This window comes from Diorhabda sublineata, chromosome 1, assembly GCF_026230105.1.
Source record: "Diorhabda sublineata isolate icDioSubl1.1 chromosome 1, icDioSubl1.1, whole genome shotgun sequence".
Taxonomy (NCBI): domain Eukaryota; kingdom Metazoa; phylum Arthropoda; class Insecta; order Coleoptera; family Chrysomelidae; genus Diorhabda; species Diorhabda sublineata.
In genome coordinates this window covers 6,781,348-6,804,257 of record NC_079474.1, presented here as the reverse complement: position 1 = coordinate 6,804,257, position 22,910 = coordinate 6,781,348, and the positions used below count along the sequence as shown (strand labels likewise).

General features: G+C 30.3%; 3 protein-coding genes across 8 annotated transcripts in view; 1 reads left to right on the top strand and 2 right to left on the bottom strand.

Moving 5' to 3' along the window:
* Positions 1-13,149, bottom strand: part of LOC130446199 (uncharacterized MFS-type transporter C09D4.1) — a 49,992-nt gene extending 36,843 nt beyond the window's left edge. The window contains exon 1 of one of the 6 annotated variants that reach the window (XM_056782299.1): positions 13,101-13,149. The gene's annotated coding sequence lies outside the window, so the exon portion shown is untranslated. Of the gene's footprint in view, positions 1-2,542; positions 2,775-8,741; positions 9,041-12,349; positions 12,570-13,100 lie in introns of those variants that run through there. The other 5 variants (XM_056782322.1, XM_056782314.1, XM_056782350.1 and 2 more) reach the window with 5 other exon arrangements.
* A 395-nt stretch (positions 13,150-13,544) lies between these two features.
* On the bottom strand, positions 13,545-19,006 carry LOC130451398 (uncharacterized). The gene is made up of 3 exons (XM_056790388.1): positions 18,876-19,006; positions 18,717-18,782; positions 13,545-16,880 (listed from the first exon to the last, which is right to left on the bottom strand). Exons 1-3 carry the CDS (start codon positions 18,886-18,888, stop codon positions 16,291-16,293), a joined length of 669 nt encoding a protein of 222 aa, XP_056646366.1. The 5' UTR covers positions 18,889-19,006; the 3' UTR covers positions 13,545-16,290.
* Positions 19,007-19,261: 255 nt separating this feature from the next.
* On the top strand, positions 19,262-22,403 carry LOC130451392 (uracil phosphoribosyltransferase homolog). The gene is made up of 5 exons (XM_056790377.1): positions 19,262-19,368; positions 19,501-19,622; positions 19,733-20,045; positions 21,013-21,168; positions 22,058-22,403. Exons 1-5 carry the CDS (start codon positions 19,318-19,320, stop codon positions 22,130-22,132), a joined length of 717 nt encoding a protein of 238 aa, XP_056646355.1. The 5' UTR covers positions 19,262-19,317; the 3' UTR covers positions 22,133-22,403.
* Positions 22,404-22,910: the final 507 nt, after the last annotated feature.

Here is a 22,910-nt window from a genome sequence, read left to right as displayed (position 1 = left end):
CGGTAGCTTAGTTTTATGCTGTGTAAATAATTTGATATGTAGATACTTTACAGTTTAGTTTAGTTTCTTATTAACATATAATTCATTATTTTTCAAACTTTTTTGCTGTATTTGTATAGGTTTTAACATTTTTGAAAGTATAAGTTTACATATCGGACCGTTGTATACTTCCATTTTCGTTACTCAATTGAAATATATATATAATATTTAATTCAATCCGTGGGGGCCCTCGAGAATTTTTTTTATGGTATAGCAGAAGATTTCTCGACAATAATCGTTTCGTCCATTGAAATGCTACAATGGACCTTAAGTTTTTCTGAGGACGCAATTTATTTTATCTATGCGTGGGGGGTTCAAGGAAGCTTAATCTTAAGTTAAGTTTTTCACTGGACACCATTCAATAATAAAGATTTACATATACAAACACAGTAAGTTATTTCAAATATATTCGAAAGTTTAAAAAAGGAAAACAATAGCAATCTGATGAGAATTGTTAAATTAACTAGAGAAAATGAATTTTCCATTTATCGAGTAGTCACGAAAGGGGTTGCTGTGGATCATTCACAAAACCGAAAAACATGTAAAGAAAAACTGAAAAACATGTAAAGAAAAACTGAAAAACATGTAAAGAAAAACTGAAAAACATGTAAAGAAAAACTGAAAAACATGTAAAGAAAAACTGAAAAACATGTAAAGAAAAACTGGAAAACATGTAAAGAAAAACTGAAAAACATGTAAAGAAAAACAATTTATAGTTTACATAAGAGGCTGCGACATTAGAAGTAATACAGCAAAAGGTAGCAGATTGTCCAGAATACAATCATACCAGTTTAGAAACATTGCGTCAAGTTTTGTCAGACAAGATTATTTGCGTCAAATAAAAGACCACCGAAGTTCTAATAGATACTTAATTTATCTAGATGAAATATGGATTGACAGTCAGACAGTAGTAAATTTCGGTTGGGTTGACAATAGTAAAAATTGCTGTTTGATTGGGCCATATTCTAAAGGGAAACGCATTATACACGCATTGTACACGCTGGAAGCAAAGACGGTTTCGTGTCTAATGCTTTATTAATATCTGCTAAAAAAATTTAAAATTATGCAGCTGATTATCATGAAGATATGTCATCAGAATTATTCGAAAAGTGATTTAATGAACAGATTTTACCTAACATTCAACCACAGTCAGTAATCGTTATGGACAACGCATCTTACCACTCGTCGCAATTCCTTAAGATAACAAATAATAGTAGTAACAATGCTAACGTTGGAGAAAATTTATTATATTGACAAGCTGTGCAAAAAACAGGGTCATACTCTTCTCAGACTACCACCTTACTATTGCATATTTAACCCTATAGAGTTAATATGGGCAAACGTAAAATCAGAATTACGAAAATGTAATCAATCTCCAAAACTGAGTAAAGAGGTTATAGAACTCGTAAAGAAAGTTCTAGCAGCAGACCAACAATAGCTTTGGAAAAACTATGTTGAACATACTATCAAAGAAGATTAGTATGTGGTATGACCCTCTTTACAACCCATCATTGTTTTATTTGCAAAGAAATTATTTTCCTTTATGGTTTTTGCTGTGAAATTTCGTTTTCCAGGAAAAAAACTAGGGCTAAGTTCACGTCTGGTACCCTCTTTAAACCAAACGCGCTTACAGGCATGTACATTTTACTCGTCCATTTACGTTTTATAATTTATTTTATTTATTTAATTTTATATAATCGTTGATCGTTGTTATAGTTGTAGCAAGTTATCGTGGAATATTAATAATGATTTTCTTCAAGTTCTAAGTAGGATTACAATCAAGTGCATCTGTCTAAATAACGGCGTATAATGTCGTCCAATTTATAACTGTCGATTGCCTTTTAAAGAATACTTTGCATAAGATATATATATTTTTAAAATTATTAATAAAAATAATAAATTTATAAAATGAAGTATCTACGCCTATGGTAGATCAAAAAAAATTGTCGGCATGGGTTTCGAACTGGGTTTTATGATCTGCAATTGATATTGGTAGAACTATACAATCATTTAGTGTATAATAGAGTATCTTGTAAAAATTTGAATCCAATCGTTGGATTCCCCTTTTCGCAACTCAAGCAGTTATCTTTCAGTCAATAGGATTTGAAAACTACAAAAAATTCTAATTTCTATTATTTAATCTGTTTTACTTCTCAATTTTTGAGCCCGTGTCAATTTTGGGACGTCCTGTAGAGTACCTAAATAAACTTAAAAACATTGATTTGAATAAATGTTTTTTCAATACGACAGAACGAAATACATATTAGTGTTGTGATAATTTATTTTATCGGAATCACGATTGACAAATAAAGATAAGGCTAATCCAATTATTACTTTCCATTTTATTAGTGATTGCATCAACAATTTCGAATCTAATTTGTAGATCAGTCAAATGTCACATAAAATCACACATTCAATTCATTAATTTATATTCAATTAATAAGTGAAAAATATAAGTTATTAAAAACCTAACATGTAAATTAAAGTTTTTACGGAAACTTACTTTGTTAAGTTCCATTTTACATTACGTACCTCATAAACGAAAAAACACAATTTTATACATACAGATATAACATAACAATCACTTTAACAACAAAATGAAATATTTTAGATTTACAAATGTTTCATCCAATGTCGGAACCTGAACTGACCTAATCATAATATATATATAAAAACTATTCCAAGAACTGAAGGTCAACGAAGCCAATGTATCATCGCATCGTGAGTTTTGCACTAAATTTGATTTTATTGAATAATATTATCATATTTGTATATCGAGAAGGTCGTTATTGGTTGATTAATGTAAAAACGTTAATCGGATTTCATTTTAGTCGAATTAACATTTATTTCCCATATAATTTCATATTAATACATTATATTAACGTAGCGTTGCTGGTAATTATTGAGATAATAAGATTTCAATTAACTTTATCGACATATTCAAAACAATTTACAATTGTAAGCAAATTGATAAATTGCTAAAACCAGTACAAGCTGACATCAAACAAATAGCGCTATCGAAAGGAACTTACAGTTTAGTTAATTTGAAAAATTTATAACTAAATAATTGCTTCATGAAAATATCTATTATTTTCATAATAACACAATGAAATTTTCAAATAACCGATAATGGCAGCTATAATACTTTTTAAGCATTGAGAATTGATTTGAAAGCGTTAAAAATAACAATAGATATATTGTTATGACTTGTAGATGTGGATTTTTGTTACAGTTCTTGGAAAGTAGAGAATAAAAATCGATTTTTTTTAAAGTTTCATGAACTGTTTAACATTGCTGCTTAATAAAGCTAGAAATTTGTATATACAATATGTTCTTTATACAACATAACATCCCAGTTATAGAGAATTAATTTATTTTCCACCTCTAAAGGGGTGATACAGGGGAGTTATATAATGGATGGAAATTCTAAGAAAGGATTTCCCTTGACGTTTATCAAGATTTCAGTTAATTTCTCCCTAGTGGCTATTTCCGGGGCTCATTATTGATATTTTTTCATTATACTTTATAGTCAAGCCTTTATCGCTTACAGCAAATATCGTCGTATTACTAAAAACCACAATTTCTATAAATATTAGGGAACCGGAAAGTAATGCAATATGCTCTTTAGTAACATTAACTTGAAAGTAATCTGTGTGAGTGATATAATTAGTAAATATTTGAACACTCTGTACAGTTCCGAATAATGAAGAGAGTACATGTTATAATACACCATCACTTCAAATGCACATAAACGAGTTTCATTTACTTTTTACTGTGCATCCTCTTTACCTATGGTTTCTTCATATTCTTCATCTTCAGGTAGATATAAATCGTCATCCATACTCTCAATTCCTTTAATGTTTTCAGTACCTACTATCACATCTTTTAGTCCTATCGCTCGATTAACTTCCTGCTGTTTGCCTGGGCCAAACATTCATAAACGATATGATTTCTTCTCTGAGCTTGTCTTTATCATCATTAACATCATCGACAGCATCAACAGATGCAATCAATACACTTATTTTGCCAAGGCATATTCTGGAAATTTCACCTTCATTTGATCAAATATTCTAGTTGAAGACAGCCAAGTCCAAATACAGCAGTTGGCAAAACGGTTTTCCATTGTTTTATTTGTTGTGTCTACAATCCAGTTAAAGACATTTATCATAAAAGCATCTTACTATTACTGACTCTATAAGTTTCCAGGCTTGAGTAAAGTCAAGTTTTTTCGTTTGAGAATAGTCTGATAACGGTGTAGTTTGAATATCTACAGAACAGTCATTGCAATAACTATTACCTTGAAGTCTAGGAATTTAGTAAGCAGTCCAGTAGCGTTGCTCCTAACTGTAGGATTGAAATCAGGTGATAACGGAATCTGTTATAAGGATACATTTAGTTTACAGAAGACATTTTTTTTGGGAAGGGTTGAGAATGTTTGACGTCTAGGTGTCTGCCAAATATTTTTACGGTGGAATCACTTCTACTTCGCCAACGAGTTTCACTAACAGCACCCAGTTTCAAAGACATGCGGCAAATGTAAATTTACTCCATGAAGGACGGTAACAAAGTTTTCTTGTATCAATTTAGTCCGTTAAACGAAATGTATTTTAAGATTCATTAATAATGCGATAGACAGCATGAGTTGATACACAAAAATCGTAATTTTCGTTCGATGGCAAGAGGGTGCGTTTTACGTTTAAGACGAGGGCGCGGGCCCCTGTGCTCCCGGGCTAACACAGGCTTGCACCGTATTACTAAAAACCATCATTTCTATAAATGTTGTTTCTGTACATGTCGATATTTGATTTTCATTCGTTAGCTCTTTGAGTTTGAGTACTAAGAAATCCTATCAAAGACAGTTGAAGGTTATTATGACTTGTTCACTTTTAATTAACACTGGTCTGCAATTTAATCCTTTAAAAAATATTTGTCATAAATATGACGATTCAAATGTTCTGAATGTATTCCCGTTGGCTGATTTTTTCCATCACGTCTAGATTCTTCGATATATTTTTTTTTTTAATTTCAAAAATTAGGGTTTTTTTAATTTTTTTTGTGCTTCAATCTTAAAAATAATGTATATACGTACAAAATAAGTTTTAGCGATTATAAAAGAAAGAAAGGAAGTGCCGAAGATGATTTTTATAGTAGTGAATACTCGCATGCGCAGTATTCGCTGTGACTTTACAACAGTTGAGTGGAAACATTTTGCATAAAGTTCATATTCTCTATATTAGTTTTGAGTTTTGAGTTTTTTATATGTCCTTTATGTATTTTATTATGAGCAGAGCCAATAAATATAAAAAAGATGTTTGAAAATTATTTTAAAATAAAATTTATGTAGTTTTTCCTACATTTGTAGGGAATTTTTAGTCCAGTCATCGTAGGCTAAATTAGATGAATATCTTGGAAAATCGACATACCCAGTATAGTACCACATAAAAACTTTTATTTTGGCATCCTGAAACTTCTCATAATTCACATATAATTGGATGAAGGCAAGTTTTATTGTCAGGGGTCGAAGGTCACAAAAATCGATTTTTTTACATTTTTTGCTTTCTATGGGTTTAACGCTATTTGTATCTCTTATCAATATTGTAGAAAATTCAATTCTCTACAACTTTTGTATTTAACATTTTTTTATATCTTGAACTAGTTTCAAGATAGAGGGCGTTCAGAGATTTTTTAATTTTCAATTACCGAAAGAGATTATGATTGTTATTGAAATGATAAATTTTAGGATTATTAAAAATAAAGATTGAATTTAATCTGAAAGTTAATACAAAATCATAATTATATATTTTGCAATAAATTATAACCTTAATATTACAAGGACGACCAGTTGACCTCAGATAATTTTCTGACCGCGCGCTCTACGCCCTCTAAGTTGTAGAAAATTGAGTTTTCTACAATATTTATGGTAAATATTGATAGCGTAAAACCCATAAAAAACGAGACATTCGCAAAAAATGTCGAAAAATTTCGATTTTTGTGACCATTTTAAAACTTGTGTTCATCCATTCAAGTTTTTACTTGGTAATATACTGGTTATGTCGATTTTCCGAGGTCAACCCCTTATAAGGACTATTTCTATCGATGAACGAGATACAGTTGGCTGCCAAAAGTATGTTGCAATCGCTAAAGAGCTTTGAGAGGTTGGCTTGAAGGAAGGCACAATCCACACCGTTTACAATGCCAACGATTTGGAGTGAAAATGATTATTATTTCGTGTTATTTTTGCATGACATCAACACGAGGATTCATAAACAAAAATAAAAATAAGACTATATACCCGAACCTAACCTAACCAAACCGAACGTCCCATCTACAAAAAGACTTCACTTCATCCCCAGTTCCACCAACTAATGAGAAAGTAGAAAATGGAAATATTTCTGGTCTACAATCCCAATCGAATTTTCTTTCTGCCCTTACATCTTCATACACTTTATTTGGATCTTTCAGTCCATCTAAAGAATCTCATTTACTTAAACAAGGTGACTTAAATGATCTTATTAGAGACTTGAAACTTTCAAATTACTTGGATCATGATTAAAACAGTGGAATCTATTGTATAAAACTACTAGAGTTTCATATTTTCGTAAGAAGCAAGAAGATTTTACGAGTTACTTTTCCAAAGAAGATGATTTGATACATTGTAATGATGCTGCAGGGTTTCTTCATGAACCGAGTTTTCCCGAGGATTCTAGTGAATGGACACTTTTTATTGATGCTTCAAAAATAAACATAAAAGTCATTCTATTCCATAATGGTGATAGATACCCATCTGTGCCCGTTGCATATGCTACGAACATGAAGGAAAATTAAGCAAACCTAGAGGTATTACTCGAAAATCTTGAATATTCTCAATACCTAAGGAATATTTGTGCTGATTTAAAAGTCGTCGCTATACTTTCTGGATTACAAGGAGGATACACAAAGTTTTGCTGTTTTCTTTGTGAGTGGGACAGCCACGCAAGAGAAAAACATTACAAAATAAAACTTGACCACTAAGACCACTAACTCCTGGGCTTAAAAATGTATCTCAGAAATCTTTGGTGCCATTGAGAAATTTTTCTGCCACACTTCACATAAAGTTGGGAAAAACTTTGTGAAAGCTATAAATGAAGATAGTGCATGTTTACAATATCTAAAAACAAAATTCCCTTGCATAATTTCTTGGGAATGCAAAAACTGAAAACTACCGACAAATCATTCGGGAGCTTCTTTCTGCTTACAAAGCATTAGGATGCAATATGTCACTCAAGATGCATTTTTTGAACTCTCATTTAGATTTCTTTCCTGAAAATCTTGGAGCTGTATCAGATGAGCACGGTGATAGGTTACAACAGAATATATTGCAATTTTTGCTGATTTTTGTTGGTCAATATGCCGAGAAACTTCAATAGAAACGACGAAAGGAAAAAAACCACAAAATAACTTAAATATTCTCACCATATAATGAGATAACTGACCGATATTTATTCATTTTGTGACTATTATTTAAGATTTTTCAGTTAAACTTAGAGCGTAATATTTTTTTATTTCGTTATGATGATTGATACTTTGATAATATTGTTTGTTAATTAAATAATTATCATATTGGAAATTTACGTGTGGTGCTTAATTTTATGTAAGATTCCGTGTTTAGAGATCAAAATATGATGAATTCATGCATGAAAGCAAGAAGGAGAAAAAAGAATTTTTTTGCAGATCAGTGATAATTGAAAAGTAGATTTTTTTGGTAATTTGGTGTGGAATGTTCAGTCAAAATATTCGGAAAGTTTTCTTCTTTCTTACTTTTTTTATTTACGCGAGAGTGAAAAAATCTAATTTCGAATGCAAAACGGTCATGTTAAATTTAATCATAGAATAATCTAAATAATTCTAAATAACTCGTAAAATATTCATAAATGTTCCCAAGCTAATTTTGTTTTAAATAATTTGGCAAGCTGAGACATGTATTAAAGTCAGATATACCGATATGTCTCAAACGAAATGTGTTTGATTGCGTTCTACCAGTTTTTCATTTTGGCTCGGAAAGACTAACATTGACAAACAAACCTGTAAATAAGAATAACTTAACGAGCCAAGGGGAGGTCCTTGTTAAGAGTGACATTACCAAAAAAATGTATAGAATAACAAAAGTTACGGATGCAGTTGAAAGAGTCACACATTTAAAATGGAACTGGGCTGGCCATATCGCCATACAAGATTGTCAGGTAATATAAAGACGCAGAGAATACTGGAATGGCGTCCCAGTGATTAAAAATACATTTTTGAAAGGATATCTTCCAATTAGATCCAAGATACTCAATACCGAGCAAAGTGTGAACCTTAAAAGTAAATGGTTATATTGAATTATTCCTTATTAAGTACCTTAAAAATAAAAAAAAAGTCATAAAATACGTGTTTTGGTAAATCACTGATAACTGCTCGATAATAGTTGTAAAAAACCTGAATTAATGAGTATATAAGCACATAAAAACCATAAAGATATAAATTAATACATGAAACAGAAGTAATAAAAATAAAAATTTTTTGTAGATAGTTAGGATTGTGATTTTTTCCATGGATAGAAATCTCTTTTTGATCAGCGAATCAGCGAATATGTGATTTATCTGATATTGAAAAGACCTTATGTTTTAAAAACACTTTTTTATTTACGCAGTACTACTTTTGGAAGATTATATTCTTATACTCACCAAAAAACAGCAGTGAGATAATTATTTTATCATTATTCAATATATACTATGTTTTGAATAGCACAAATCTAGTTCAACTGTTTCATAACCTAATCACTAATTATTTCGTTAACGATCTTATCTCACTCAACACTTGAAAATTTGCTAAACACAATTTCCAGCCCAAAAACAATTAACACGGCATACGAGGGCGAATCTCTGTATCCTGGCCCTATTTCACAATAAAAATTGACAATTATATCTCTTATTTTATGGGGCATAAAATATGAGATAAATTGTATATATGGTAAACAGATATTAGATGTTCCCATCAGTAGTGGCGAGATAATTTGTGTTTCCACGGAGTCATCACATTTATTATATGTCGTCAGCTATTACTTCGTACGTAACTCGCGTCCAGCAAGAAATTCTCAGGAACAGTTCCTATGTTGATCATTTTTTAAAGAGTTTTTATTTTTTATCTATTTAGAATCGAATATCTTCTAATTGGAGAATTTAACAATTTTTTTTAGTATAAACACAAAGTACACTACCGGTCAAAAGTTTTTGCCCGAGATAAGAATATAGTAATAAAGAAAATAAAGTCTGTACATATTTAATTTTTCTATTTATAGATGTACCCCCTTGCTTTTATTATTTCGGTGCACAATTTTTGCGTTCTCTGTAACAATTTAGAGAAATAATTGTTGTCTATTCGGCTCCATTCGTTTCTCAGGATATTCCAAAGATGTGAAGTGGAAGTAAAACACTGCTTTCTGACTTCCCTGTCCAACTTGTCCCATAACAATTCAATCAGGTTGAAGTCAGGCGACTGTGATGTCCAAATTATTACTTTCAGTACATTCTTCGTTTCCACTTCTCTCAAATACTACTTGTACAGTACCTAGAAATGCTTGGGATCCTTGTCAAGCTGAAAGCTAAATTTTCTGCTAATTAGGCGTTGACCAGAACGTACTACATTTTCCTTTAATATTTTTTTGTTTTTTTCCTACAAAATCCTTTCAATTTTTTCATTGTCTAGTTATCCTTTCTCCAAAACATCCCCAAACCATCACAGAGCCTCCGCCGTGTGTTACAGTCGGGATTACAGATGGATCTAGCATCCGTTCTTCCTTTGATCCAAAAACATCGAATCAACAACATCCAATTTTTATGTTCTTTAGCTCAGTGCAACCTTTTTTATTCTGACGTTTTAAAAGAGGTTTATTCATAGCCATACTTCCAAAAAGGACAGCTTCTCTCAATTTCTTTACAAACTTCCTTCTTTTGGTCTGCGTACTAAAACTCTTTTCTTAGTGTCAAAAACCTCAAAGGCAGATCTCAGCTGGTATCTCTGGGCCCATGAGTCGTTCACCACGTTTACTGATGAATACAATACGTTCACCTCCAGCTTTTCAATGGCACCCTGAATGTTTTCTTTCGCCAAAGCTCCTGTTAGATGCATGATATTTTTCATGTTGTAATCCACAGCACGTCGAAATATTTATAATTCAATGGTAATGGTACGGTTACTTTTGCCTAGACTACAAAGACTTGCGATTACATGTGTTCCTTGGTTTTACTCATTTCAGAACTTCAAGTTTGAATTTGCGAGATCGACAAAAATTCGTATACGAACTTCATGAAAATTTGTGTTGGTCCAAAGAGTATAAATCGCAGCACGTTCTTGCATCTCACACGGCTAACTAGGACTAAGCTGCAATGATAATCATTGAAGAAATAATTCACAGTTAAAGAATAATAAACAAATCGGTACTTGCAAGTTTTAACTTGTCACTGTAATCGACAAAATATAAACATGCATCCGTATAAACTAAACAAATAATGGACATTATTATTTTTAGTTTTTAAAACACCATTTCGACCATGTCAAACGACAATAAGAAAGAGAAAGTGTTGTATTTTGAAATTTAATGTATGGGTTATGGGGTGAGTAAAAACTTTTGACCGGTAGTGTATTTTCATTCTGTTCTGTCAATATTCTGGACATTTTGAGATAGAAGAATCAAAGCTTTGTTTTAAAGGAACATATCTTTATACTAAAATCAATTACCGATGTCAACATGTTTCAAAATACAAAATAATAAGTCTATAAACGTAAACAGTTCTAATCATTGATTATTATTCAAAATATACTGAAAGTAATATATTTATGATATAAAAATTTTAACAACGATCATTATTGTACTAACCATAAACTTTATTAGAATTATTTACGACATTGTATTATTTATTATCCGAATTTCATTAAAATCTTATATTATGATAATTTCTTCAATACATTTCATTTTGTATTTCAATGAGGAGGATTTTAGAAAGACGCGTAGCAACATAAGAAAGTAACAGAATTATTTGCTTTGCTATTATTCATTTTAATGATTCACTTTTATAATTGGAAATACAAAAATATTTAGAATAAATTTAGCAATTTTGAAAGTAGGTGTGATGTCGCACAGGTAAAAAGCTATTAATGCGGGAAAAGTTTTTGATTTTAAATGAGTACAAAGCTTTTTGATAATTAGAAAATTTACCGCCGTAGGGTAAATAAATGCTTTTACCGAAAGATTTCTGTACAGTTTGTAAAGTTAATTATGTCTTATTATTTCAAGTTTTATTGCTACATGACTTCTTAAAAAGTTGCTACTTAAAGAAATGCAAAACATTGTTGTTGTACTTATTCAAGGTAAGCGGTAAATATAATCTGAAAAGTATATTGGAAACATCTGATATTCTGAAATTCTGAATAATTCTCATTGCATCTAATAAGAAGCGGTCAACTCCACCTAAAGTTTCAAGTTTGTTCTTGTATCTTTCAATGGATTCATCACTTTCCAACCTCAAGAAGTTCACGAGTTTGATAAACTTGAATGCAATGAAAAAACTCAAAAACACAAAATAAATACAAGTATTCTAAATGGAAATTATCTTAAAGTAGTCGATTAAAAAAAACCAAAAATACTCAGTTTCACCTGAAGTAGTTTCACTAAAATAGAGGCAAGAGTCAGCACGTGTGCTGGTGCGTGTTTATCATAAGACATTATAAAGATATTTGAGTATTCTGAAATCTAAAACACCCATAAATGAACTAAGTATAATATATGAGACTTCTTGTGATAATTATGATGCTGTTTACATAGGACAGACTTCTCAATATATAAATAATAGATATAGAAGTCATTATTGCCATACAAAAAAGGACCTACATCGATAAATTAATGAAATTGAAAAATCAATGAAACAAAGTAAGCTACGAAAAGATAAAATTTTCTATAATTATTTATATAGTAGTAGTAAAAAAGGTTTGAGGAATACGAAAATTTCTATTTAATAATATAAACTATAACGTGAATATAATTTAAATTGATGTATATAAAAAATTTCAAACTAGACAATTTAAGATCAAAAGTCTTTGAATAATTGAAGCAGATTATATTTTAATATTCGTGTGGTAGGTGATCTATGAATTCAATTCTATGAATAACATTTTCAATTAGAACGCAACTAAAATCAATTTCAGTTTCTCACGAAAATGGATATAAAAAGTAAGGAAATCTAGGAATTCAATTGTTATAGTAGTCTAATTTTAATGAGTAAACTAGTCCACTTACACTATACTATTCCACGTGAATGATATATCCAATCCTTCGGCACTCCAATAAGATAATCACAAATCAAATAGTCGATTACTTTTTAGTGATAACACTTTATATAATCCCGTATTCACCAACACAACGAAACAATAATAAAAGAAATTATTGTGATTGATAATATTATATTATAACCGCTGATAGTGTGTTGCTTTATTACGTTTACCAGAGTTCTGGCTGCGTTTGCGTCGTAATTTCAGTTTCCCCAAGAGGAAATCGTGTATATTAGTCCCTTTTCTATCTCTTTTTGTTGATATTGACCTCTTTTCTTCTCTCCCCATAATATTGAGACGGTGACCTAATATTTGGGATGAAAATAGAGAACTTAGGTTTGAATCTTATCAAAAACTTATACAGCTTGTTTTATTAATGGATGTTACTGCTTTCCTTACTTTTATGTTCCAGTTTTATCGAAAATTTGAATGTGAAATGTCGAAGCAGCCAGTGGCGCCGCGGGTTATTAAGATAGTTTTTATTACATACTGTACTCTCTTATATATTAGAAAAAGATTCAGGTAGGTAGTACTAATTCTCACAGCACTTCACTTTCAATGGAACACTTACCATACGTTCCAAGAGAGGAAAAGAAGAATAGAACAAAAATTATTTATTTATTTTTCTAGATCTTTATACTGAATTATTATTATCCACAGTGATTCATAAATGGATCCGTTTTGAGTTAGAACCATTTGAAAACAATAAGTATATTTACCTGCTTCTTTAAAACACGATGTTATCACAAAAAGTAGCTTTATAGAATTAATATTTCAACTTCTAGAATTTATGGTATTTCCAACAATCATAATAACGTGTTAATTAGTGTAATAAGCACAAATTGGACAAAATACCGATTTTCATATAATTTGTTGATATAATAATTATTAAACTCTAGAAATATACGTACCAGTAGGTAAATGCAAATCGTATCGCAAATAATTGTCCGTCTTTATTGTATTGTTATGATAAAGAGAAGAAAGATTAGGTCAAAAATATGTTGCTTTTTATACTGTGGAATACTCATTGAAGAGAAGAAATATGATCTTTCATACTTCAATAAAAGAAATAGAACCTGTAATACAGCGTCGGATTTAGAAGTAGTGGGGCCTGGGGCTAAAATCGACCCAGGACTCGGGCAGGAAATTAAAATCAACTCGACCTCTTTTAAACGTTATATATTACTTTAAAATTAAATATAAATTATAAGTAAAAATAAATTCAAATCTTATTTCATAAACTAAATGAAATTTTTATTTAATAAACTTCTTTCTCGATTTAATTGTGGCAAAATTTTTAAGTATATCATTAAAATTCATATTCTGGGAAAACTCACTTTCAATGTTACCTATTAACTTTGGGGCCATACTAACGAGAAATGCCATTAATTATCGCGTTCATCGTAGGTGTAGCCACGACTTGAAGCGATAATTTAACAACGGCATTAACATTGCCGTTAGACGATAATTCAAGTAAAAGAGATTAATGCGAGAATTAATGCCATGAAGCGGCCACACTACGTATTTTTAGTATGCGTCGTGTGGGCCACGAGATCGCACGTGTTTATTTTTGAAATACGTACTATGGCTATGGAGTGGGGTATCCAGAAAGTAATTGCGTTTCGCGAAATTTTGCAAACAGAAATATGTTTGTGGCATCCGAAACTGAAAAGTTTCAAGAATAGTGGTGCTTGGCTATATATGCTTAATACATTCGTTTTATACTTGTTAACGTGCAGCAACATATCAGTAAACAACGGACTGTTGTAGGAGATATATTCAAGTTTATTACCGCGTTCACAGCATCTCCCACTGTACATTTAGTAGTATTTTAGTGTCAAACAAGTGTCTATTGAAGTTATGGGAGGTAACAGAACATTGTTCAGACATAGAATCGGGCTCAGAAGCAGAAGAAGACCACGAAAGTGAGAAATCTGACACCTAACAAGAAATAACTGAAGACATGGATATAACTGAATCTGAGGAACACAATAATGATTTAAAGATAAAAAAAGATCTGAAAATATAATTAATTCATTTGCCAGGCGTGAAAGGTCCTTTTCAAGATCCCAAAGAATCACTTGAGTGTTGGCAACTCCTTTTTACAGATGCCGTACTATCAGATATTATGAAATAGGTATACCAATCGAAAACTGGGGCAAAAAGCTCTAAATTATAATCGTGCAGACTCGCAATTGAAATTTTTTCAGGAGATCTATTGTAGTCAATTCCTGATAAGGCCAAGGACCACTCTTATTGGAACAACCTGTACATTTTTATTTTCTTATCGGAACATCCTGTATATTACATACATAATTTTATAAAGAATTTAGTACATAGGCTTATGAGAAATTGTGTAAAGTTTCACTTTTTTCATAATGAAGGACCATTATTACTAGAAAGTAGTGCAATTTATTGCAAGGTCAATATTTTGCATAAATAAATATTACATTTTATTTAATATTAGTGTGCAGTTTAAAAATGAAAATAACCAAACTAGGTAAAGTAAACATAAAAAAGTGGTCAGTGCATCACTGGCAATAATTATATCTTCTGCTAGCTTGCTTATGGAGTGTGATGGACAGAAAAGAGCACATAGGCGATGGTGGGCCAGGTCCTGGCTAGATAGAACAAGGGGAAACAAGAGTTTAGCTATAGAATTAGACGAGAAAACATACAAAAATTAGTTGTGAATGGATGAAGAAACATTAAAAAGATCTAAGAAATCGTTGGCGAAAGACAAATTCATTTCTCCCGGGAATAATAAAGTAAACTTTTGATCAAGAAATATTGCATCTTGTTTTGCATTGCACGTTGCCTTGCATCACGTCAAGCAGCCTTTAAAGAATTTCTCGCGCTAGCAATAATTTTACTTCATCTTCAATATTAACTTTTCCTTTGAATTTGAGAAAAGATCATATTTCACTTTTTCTCTGTTAAATATTTTCAAAGGTAAATTTTGTTTATCCAGATTCTTTTTTTTTTGTTCTTTACCAGTCTTAGATGAACTGAAAGATCTGCTAGGGCTTCTATATTTATCTGGTGTTCTGAAATGGAGGAAATAAAATTTAGACAACTTATGGTCCACTCATGGCTTGGGTGCTGATATTTTCAGAGTAACAATGTGCCTAAAGAGGTTCAGAATATTACTACAATGTTTACGATTTGATACCAACAAAAGCCGAGAGGAAGGGAAACGTTTGGATAAGCTTGCCCCGATAGGAGCAATATTTGACATGTTTGTGGAAAATTGCTTAGAGATCTTCACTCCATGCGAATATTTTGGAAGCATTTCCGCCAATTTATCTATATTCGCCTTTTAAAAAGATGTAACTCTTGTTTCCTAAAAAAAAGGAAAACCTTGTTGCTTTTTGCAATATTACATTGACCAATCTTCAGGAAATAAATACTTTTCATAAGTTAACTAAAGGTATAGGTGGCCATTGATAGTGTTTTTTTCACTTTTGAATACAGCTTTAATAAATGCCTAAATTTTTGCTTAGAGCATTCAATTATTACTTGTGATACATGTTTCTCATGTTATGAACAATAAAAATTTTCAAATATCTGCTCAACATATTAACTTATTTATTTCCACTTTCTACATCCTAATGGTGTAATTGTCTAAAACCTATAAATGTTACAGAATTTCTCTAAATATCTCTGAGTTCCAAAATGTAGTCAGCCACTTCTTTTTTCAAAGGTTTTAATATGAAAAATGACATCAACCTTAAAGAAATATATTCGCATGTAAGAAAACTGATATTTAAAAAACTAATTTGTAAACAAACATCACAATTCTTTAAATAAAAAGACAACTTCAGCATTAATTTCAAATGTTAATTATAATATATTTTACAAAATAGAGCTTAACTATATTAAACTTAAAAATAATGAGGATTGTCAACTTTAATCTAAATTAGTAAATCTGTCATTCAGTGAAATGGTCGTGGCTTTAGGTTTAACTTTAAGTATAACAATTTTTTCGCCTGTATACAAAGTCTCTAATTGCTTTATTGCTATTTGTATTTCACTATCAAGTGATATCTTATGCCTTTTGTATCCAATTATACCATTATTGGTAATGTTACCATTGTTTCTAATTTGTACCTTGAAATTTGGTATGATGGCATTAGGTATTCTACCGTGAATCTTAATTTTTCTAGGTCCTGTTAGATTGTTCGCCATCATACTTTCATATCTTTGTTTTTCTCTAATCTTATTTAGTCTTATTTGGGCATGGTTTCGTTTGAGGTGTTTCTTTTTCAATATCGAGCTATTCAAGGTGTTTTTATATAACCGTTTTTTTGGTGGAACCATCGACGTATTGGTACCTGTGAATGGTACTTTTCTGCCTAAACGCTGTTGAACTGGTGGTTTAATGTCATGAGTCATTGGACTTACTGATACATTGTTACAATTTTGATAGTATGCTTCTTGAGCTCTAATCTTCTTTTGTATGTTCTGCTTTAGTGGTTCTAAATTTTTCTGGATAACATCTATAAAAACAGAATTACAAAAATTACTACATTAACAATGCTAAAACAGTTTATATATCTAATAATTAACGATTTTAATCAACTTTTTACTTTTTAGACCTTTTCATATGTTTTTGTGATAAATTGTCTCTTTTGATAAAAAATCATTTAAAAATATATGAATCTACATTCATAATTAGAAAATTTTCATTTGGTTTAATAGCACTTTTCAATAACCAAGTTATAGTCTTCAGAAATTGCAGTTCATAATTGGTCTCTTGAGACTACATTGATTTCAAAAATTTAAACTTTTAAATTAATTTTTCATCAAAATAGCCCTCCAATTAAGACAATTCGGCAGGAGAAAAAATGAATTACAATCTGAACGCTGTCACGTTTTAATAACAAAAATTATAGTCTTCAGAAATTGCAGTTCACAATTGGTCTCTTGAGACAATACCTTGATTTCAAAAATTGGAGCTTCGAAGTTAATTTTTCATCAAAATAGATCTCAAATTCTTCACGAAAAACATAATTTACAATTCAACACTGTTTTCATTTCAATAACCAAGTTATACTCTTTAGAAATTGAAGGTTCACAATTAGTCTCTTGAGACAGTACCTTGTTTTCAAAAAATCTATTAGAAAGTGTAATTGTGTGGGTTGGTGTAGTGATAGTCAACAGTGTAATCAGATTTAATATCATCAACAGCTCCATAAACTTCTACTTAACAATCTACAATCATAATTAAAAATTTTTCGTTTGGTTCAATAGGCCTATTTGTACAAATATATCTAACATTATTATGTGTCATTTGATTTAGTTCAGAAGTACCTAAGTCTCTTTAGACAAGTACAAAATGATCAAATTGGCAGAAAGTACCTATTTCTTGAAATTTCTGTAACATCTTACAATACTTAACAACAATCTAAAATTCTTAAAACTGTCAAAAAATTAAATACTTTTTGATTGGGAATGTCCAAACAGCATCTATGAATACAGATCATTCATTTTAATATTAGTATGAATTGATTTTTGATATCAACATTCAGGTCTTAATGTATTTGCATTGAAAGCTTGATATAGCTCAAGTTGAAAAGTTTTAATCAAATATAAAGATTTGTATTTTGTTTCCCATAATTTTTTGTTTGGTTTGACATAAATTGGTTGGCTGTCAGTGATTTATTGTATGGGGTACACCCATAATATAATCAGCATTACAACTACATTGTGTCAAATGCTTTTAGCTCATTTTTATTTATTTACTAGGTAAAATTTAATGAAAAATATAATTAGCAAACAATTCATCTTCAATAAAATAGCTAGCATATAAATCAAATGAATCCCACAGTGTGAAACTTGTAAAAACCAGCTATGGATCAATTTTATTTGTAGTATAGTATGTACTCAAAATAAAAACTTTTACAGCTATAGTGTGCAGTAACATCAACTACTTTCATTGTAAGTTTAGAAACTATGGTAAAGTTATCTGTTTTTGTAATTTTACAGACTTGTGTTTTGTGTTGTGAATTAAGGTAACTTAACCCGTATCTGTGTCCACATATAAATGTAATACATTTATGGGGCGTTATATTAAATTTACACAAGTGTGCCTAAGATACCAAAACTTTCTACAGCTGACATTAAAAACACAGTTGGGAGTTATTATGTGTGGAGAATATCTAATAATTCACATTACTATAAAAACGTTTCATTGAATGAAACTTCTATGAAATGCAATTTTTTGAGTGATCTGATACATTGGTTTATTGTGTATATCTGATTATAAATAATAAAATAGTATTGTATAATTTTTTATGAGTGCAAAAACAGTTATTATAAAGTTCTGTACATACCATCTTGCGATAAATTTGAGTTCAGTGTTGGTCGTGTTGATTTCCTGATTCGAAGTTTTCTTCGCCCTACAAGATAGATAAATTTATGACAACGAAAATACTTATACTTGCATTTAATCGTTATCAAATATTTTTATAATACACTAAATATAAAGTTACCTTGAATATCCATATTCAACCACAATAGATAGAACTTCTTTATTCAATTCACTATTTGAAATTGTTATAATTCTTCTTCTTTTTCACTTTTTATTTCTACAAGCACTCTTTGAACCACAAAACTAAATTGCTTTATTTGTACTCAGTTCAAATACCAGTATATAATATGGATCCGATAATGCATGTTCGAAAAAATATACACAAAGAAGATTTTTCTTCCATTTACCAGAGTAGATAATTTTTAGGCTAAATTAGTAATTAAAATCGGCTAATTTTACACTATATGTTATTAAATGAAGCTGCAATCATTATAAATAATTTCCCATTTATGCTAAAACTCAATACTTAGCTCCCTTTATGTCAAAGATAAAATAGAATTTACTTTATCTACGCTGTAGGCAGTTTGACTGTAGCAGAGAGTGGTTTGTGGTCAGTAGATCCAATGCGAACATTACTTACAGGTGTAGTTCAGAAAATAGTGAAAACGTCTGAGGTAATTTTTATGAAAATAATTAAAAACAATCTATTTTAATTAAAATGTACATTTCAAAAAAAATATATTTCTCAAAAATATTGATACAAAAATTCACGATTGGCATATAACCTAATTTCCAAAAAATTTCAGAAGATGGGTAGCCAAGATCAGGATATGTGCAATGGTTATGAATTTTGTAAAAATTACAAAGGCTTACACATACTACATGCCCATCATCAAATCAAAGAGCTTCAAACAATTTTAAGAGATAGGTATATATGATTTTTTGATTGAATAACTTGTTAAATATGATGTATGTTTTAAAGTGTGATATAGATTTTTTGAAAATAATTGAATGTTTAAAATATTTGATTTATTTAAGAAATACCAGCAGAAGTGATTTCAAATTTTATGCAGACCGTCTAATAAGACTAGTTATAGAAGATAGTTTGAACCAGCTACCATTTACTGATTGCAATGTTGTTACTCCTACTGGAGCAACATACGTTGGATTAAAGTATAAATCAGGTAATTGTGGAGTTTCAATTGTTAGATCTGGTGAAGCTATGGAGCAAGGATTGAGAGATTGCTGTAGAAGTATAAGGATAGGAAAAATTCTAGTCGAATCAGATTCAGATACCCATGAAGCAAAAGTTGTCTATGCTAGGTTTCCAGAGGATATTTGCCAAAGACATGTAAGTTTAATTATTACAAATTTGTCTTTACTGGATGATCATATTAGAAATTTAAGTATTATGAGTGCTGTGATTAGGCTACCCTACAATTTTTGAAAAATCAATTTTTTATTTTAAATGGTCCCTAAGATCTCAAAAATTAAGGGCCTGGAAAAACCTTCAAGTACTTGGTTTTCAGCATTGCCAATTAAGGGTATTGTGAAATTATTCATGATTTTCTACTACTCTACTCAAAACTTCCGATGTGTTTATTTTTTAGATTCCCTGGACAATTTTCAATCGTTTCGAGTTGAAATATTGAATATAACTATATATAACTAATACATTATCTTTGAAAGCACATAGCATTTTTTCTTTATATTGAATAGTTCATTTGATGTCAACAATTATTATTATCATGTCTAGAAATAGTGAATAAATTAGGCAAAGGAAACAAAGATCTCACGATCTGGGTGCAAGTATACAAGCGTATTATGGTGAACAAGAAAGCTAATAATTTGGTGAAAAAGGAATTAGGACTACTTTGACTGGGCCAGAAATGTTCTGTTTCCCAGAAAGGCAGAACTATGAAACTAGAAAACCTCAATTAAGTTCTCAAATGGGAATTATTTTAGTTGTCTTAGGAAACTATGACTATGACAGTTCTTGATAAATATATCAACCCCAATGGAAACAACCTATTCATTCTCAGAATACACAGCCACTTTAATGCACATTTCGTGAGAACAAAAATGGAAAATACCTGATGATTTGTTGAAGAAGAAGAAATACTGCTATACAAAATCTGTGTATGTGCTGAGACACTTATTCAGCTCCATTTACAACAAAAACAGAGAATGAACCTCCCAAATATATAATTCATTAATGCACACAATATGAAGATCTGAAGTGTATCTACACTACATTATTCCCTTAACAAATTGTTTTATTTTTTCTGAATAGCTACTCTTTATTTCATTATGTTTAGGTTCTTCTGATGTACCCCATAATGTCTACTGGAAACACAGTTAGTAAAGCAGTTCATGTTTTAACAGAACATGGTGTTGAAGAAGAATGCATAGTTCTTAGTAATTTATTCTGTACTCCTCAAGCTGTGCAAACTGTGCTAGACACATATCCTAAGGTAAGTTTTTACTTTTTTTGCTTCAATTCTCTACTTCTTAAACCTTGTTAAATATATTTCGTAATGATTTGTCTTGATTTTAGGTACCCTATAATTTATGGAGTGTAGAGGTAAGGAGAACCATCTATGTGCTACAGAAAGTGTCCATCAAATTCTTTACTTAGGGAGGCGCTACTATCGCATGAGTGTAAAATGACTCTAATCATTTAAGTTTTTTAACACTACATATTCAAATAAGACGGACGGAAGACTGAACTGAACGATCATATGATATCTCGTCCGACAGGAACGCCATTCTGGTCATATTTTGAATTATAATTTACCATCTACAAGCGGACAGTTTTTAAGCTAAGCTCCCATATGAGATGGTACTCCTTACCTCTACCCTCCATACTTTAATTGAAATTGAAATCTTGACGTTTCAACCCACTTAGGTCTTTATAAAAATATGATATGACATTTAATAATTAAAAGATAATTGAGCGGAGCAAGAATTTTGATATGTTTATTGAAAGAATCTTGCCTTCTCAGTATAGAGATAGACCAAAATACATTTTTTTTAAATTCCAAAAAGCTTCTGACATTTTTATTCAGGGAAATACTGGTAATTAAAAAAAATGTTTTCATGAAGTGCTGTTTCTGTAAAAAAAATTGAAATAACTGAAAATCTTTAGACAAATTATGTTTGGAATAAAGAAAATTCAATTAAAAAAATCATTTTTGGTATAACCAGAATAGCTATGTTAAAAAAATGAAAAAATTGTCTTACCAAGCAAATTTATATATCTGCTTCATTTTATTATTTACCACATTATCTATTCTCTTCTAATGATTTAGGCGTAAAGAATAAATAGAAACTCTGGATTATTTAAAGTAATTTCTTTTATAGATGAAAATATCAACCTCAGAAGTCCATCCTGTAGCCCCAAATCATTTTGGTCAAAAATATTTTGGAACAGACTAAGACTGACTTTAGGCAAATTTTGTCTAAAACTCCTACTAACCAAATTATACTTAATTTTGTACTTACTGGTAAACAAAATTAGTGAAATATTATGAAAGCACAATTCTGTTTGTGATGCCACATCAAATATAGAGCCAATATTTTTTCATAAATTTTGTACAGAATACTAAGTGTTGATTTTAAGGGAAAGTTATTTTCTTATATTTTGTTTGATATTTTAATATTGTGATTCATTTTAACTGATGATAAAATAAAGTGTCTATTACTTAGAGGTTCTTTAATTTCTTAGACCTTTTGATATGTTTACGTTTCTAAATCGTATTGATTTTAGATCTCTTCTGATTTAAAATTTATATTTTTTTAAAAGCGGATAAAAATTACTTAGAAGTTTAGATATATATTTCCTTTTAACCATTTTTCACATAGCATTAAGCAAATTTAACAAAAATATTAATGAAATTAGCGACAGCTATGACACCAAAGAAGCTCTAATGTGGTAGGGTGCAAGATTTGTGTATTCAATACTCATACATATAAATAACACTCAAATTCGGAATAATCTTCAGAGGTACCTTGAACAACCTATTTCTATCACTATCACAAGAAGGGATGTTGATGTACCTTTAGGTGTATAGTGTCATTTCATGTCTGATATTGTCAAAGTGAAGAAATCCAGAGAAGAGATACTCTTTCAAAGAACTGTTGGTAATTTCCCTTCATCATTTGAGGAAGTGGGTAAGTCCTTCATTAATTTTGATTGAAGAAAACCATTTTTAAA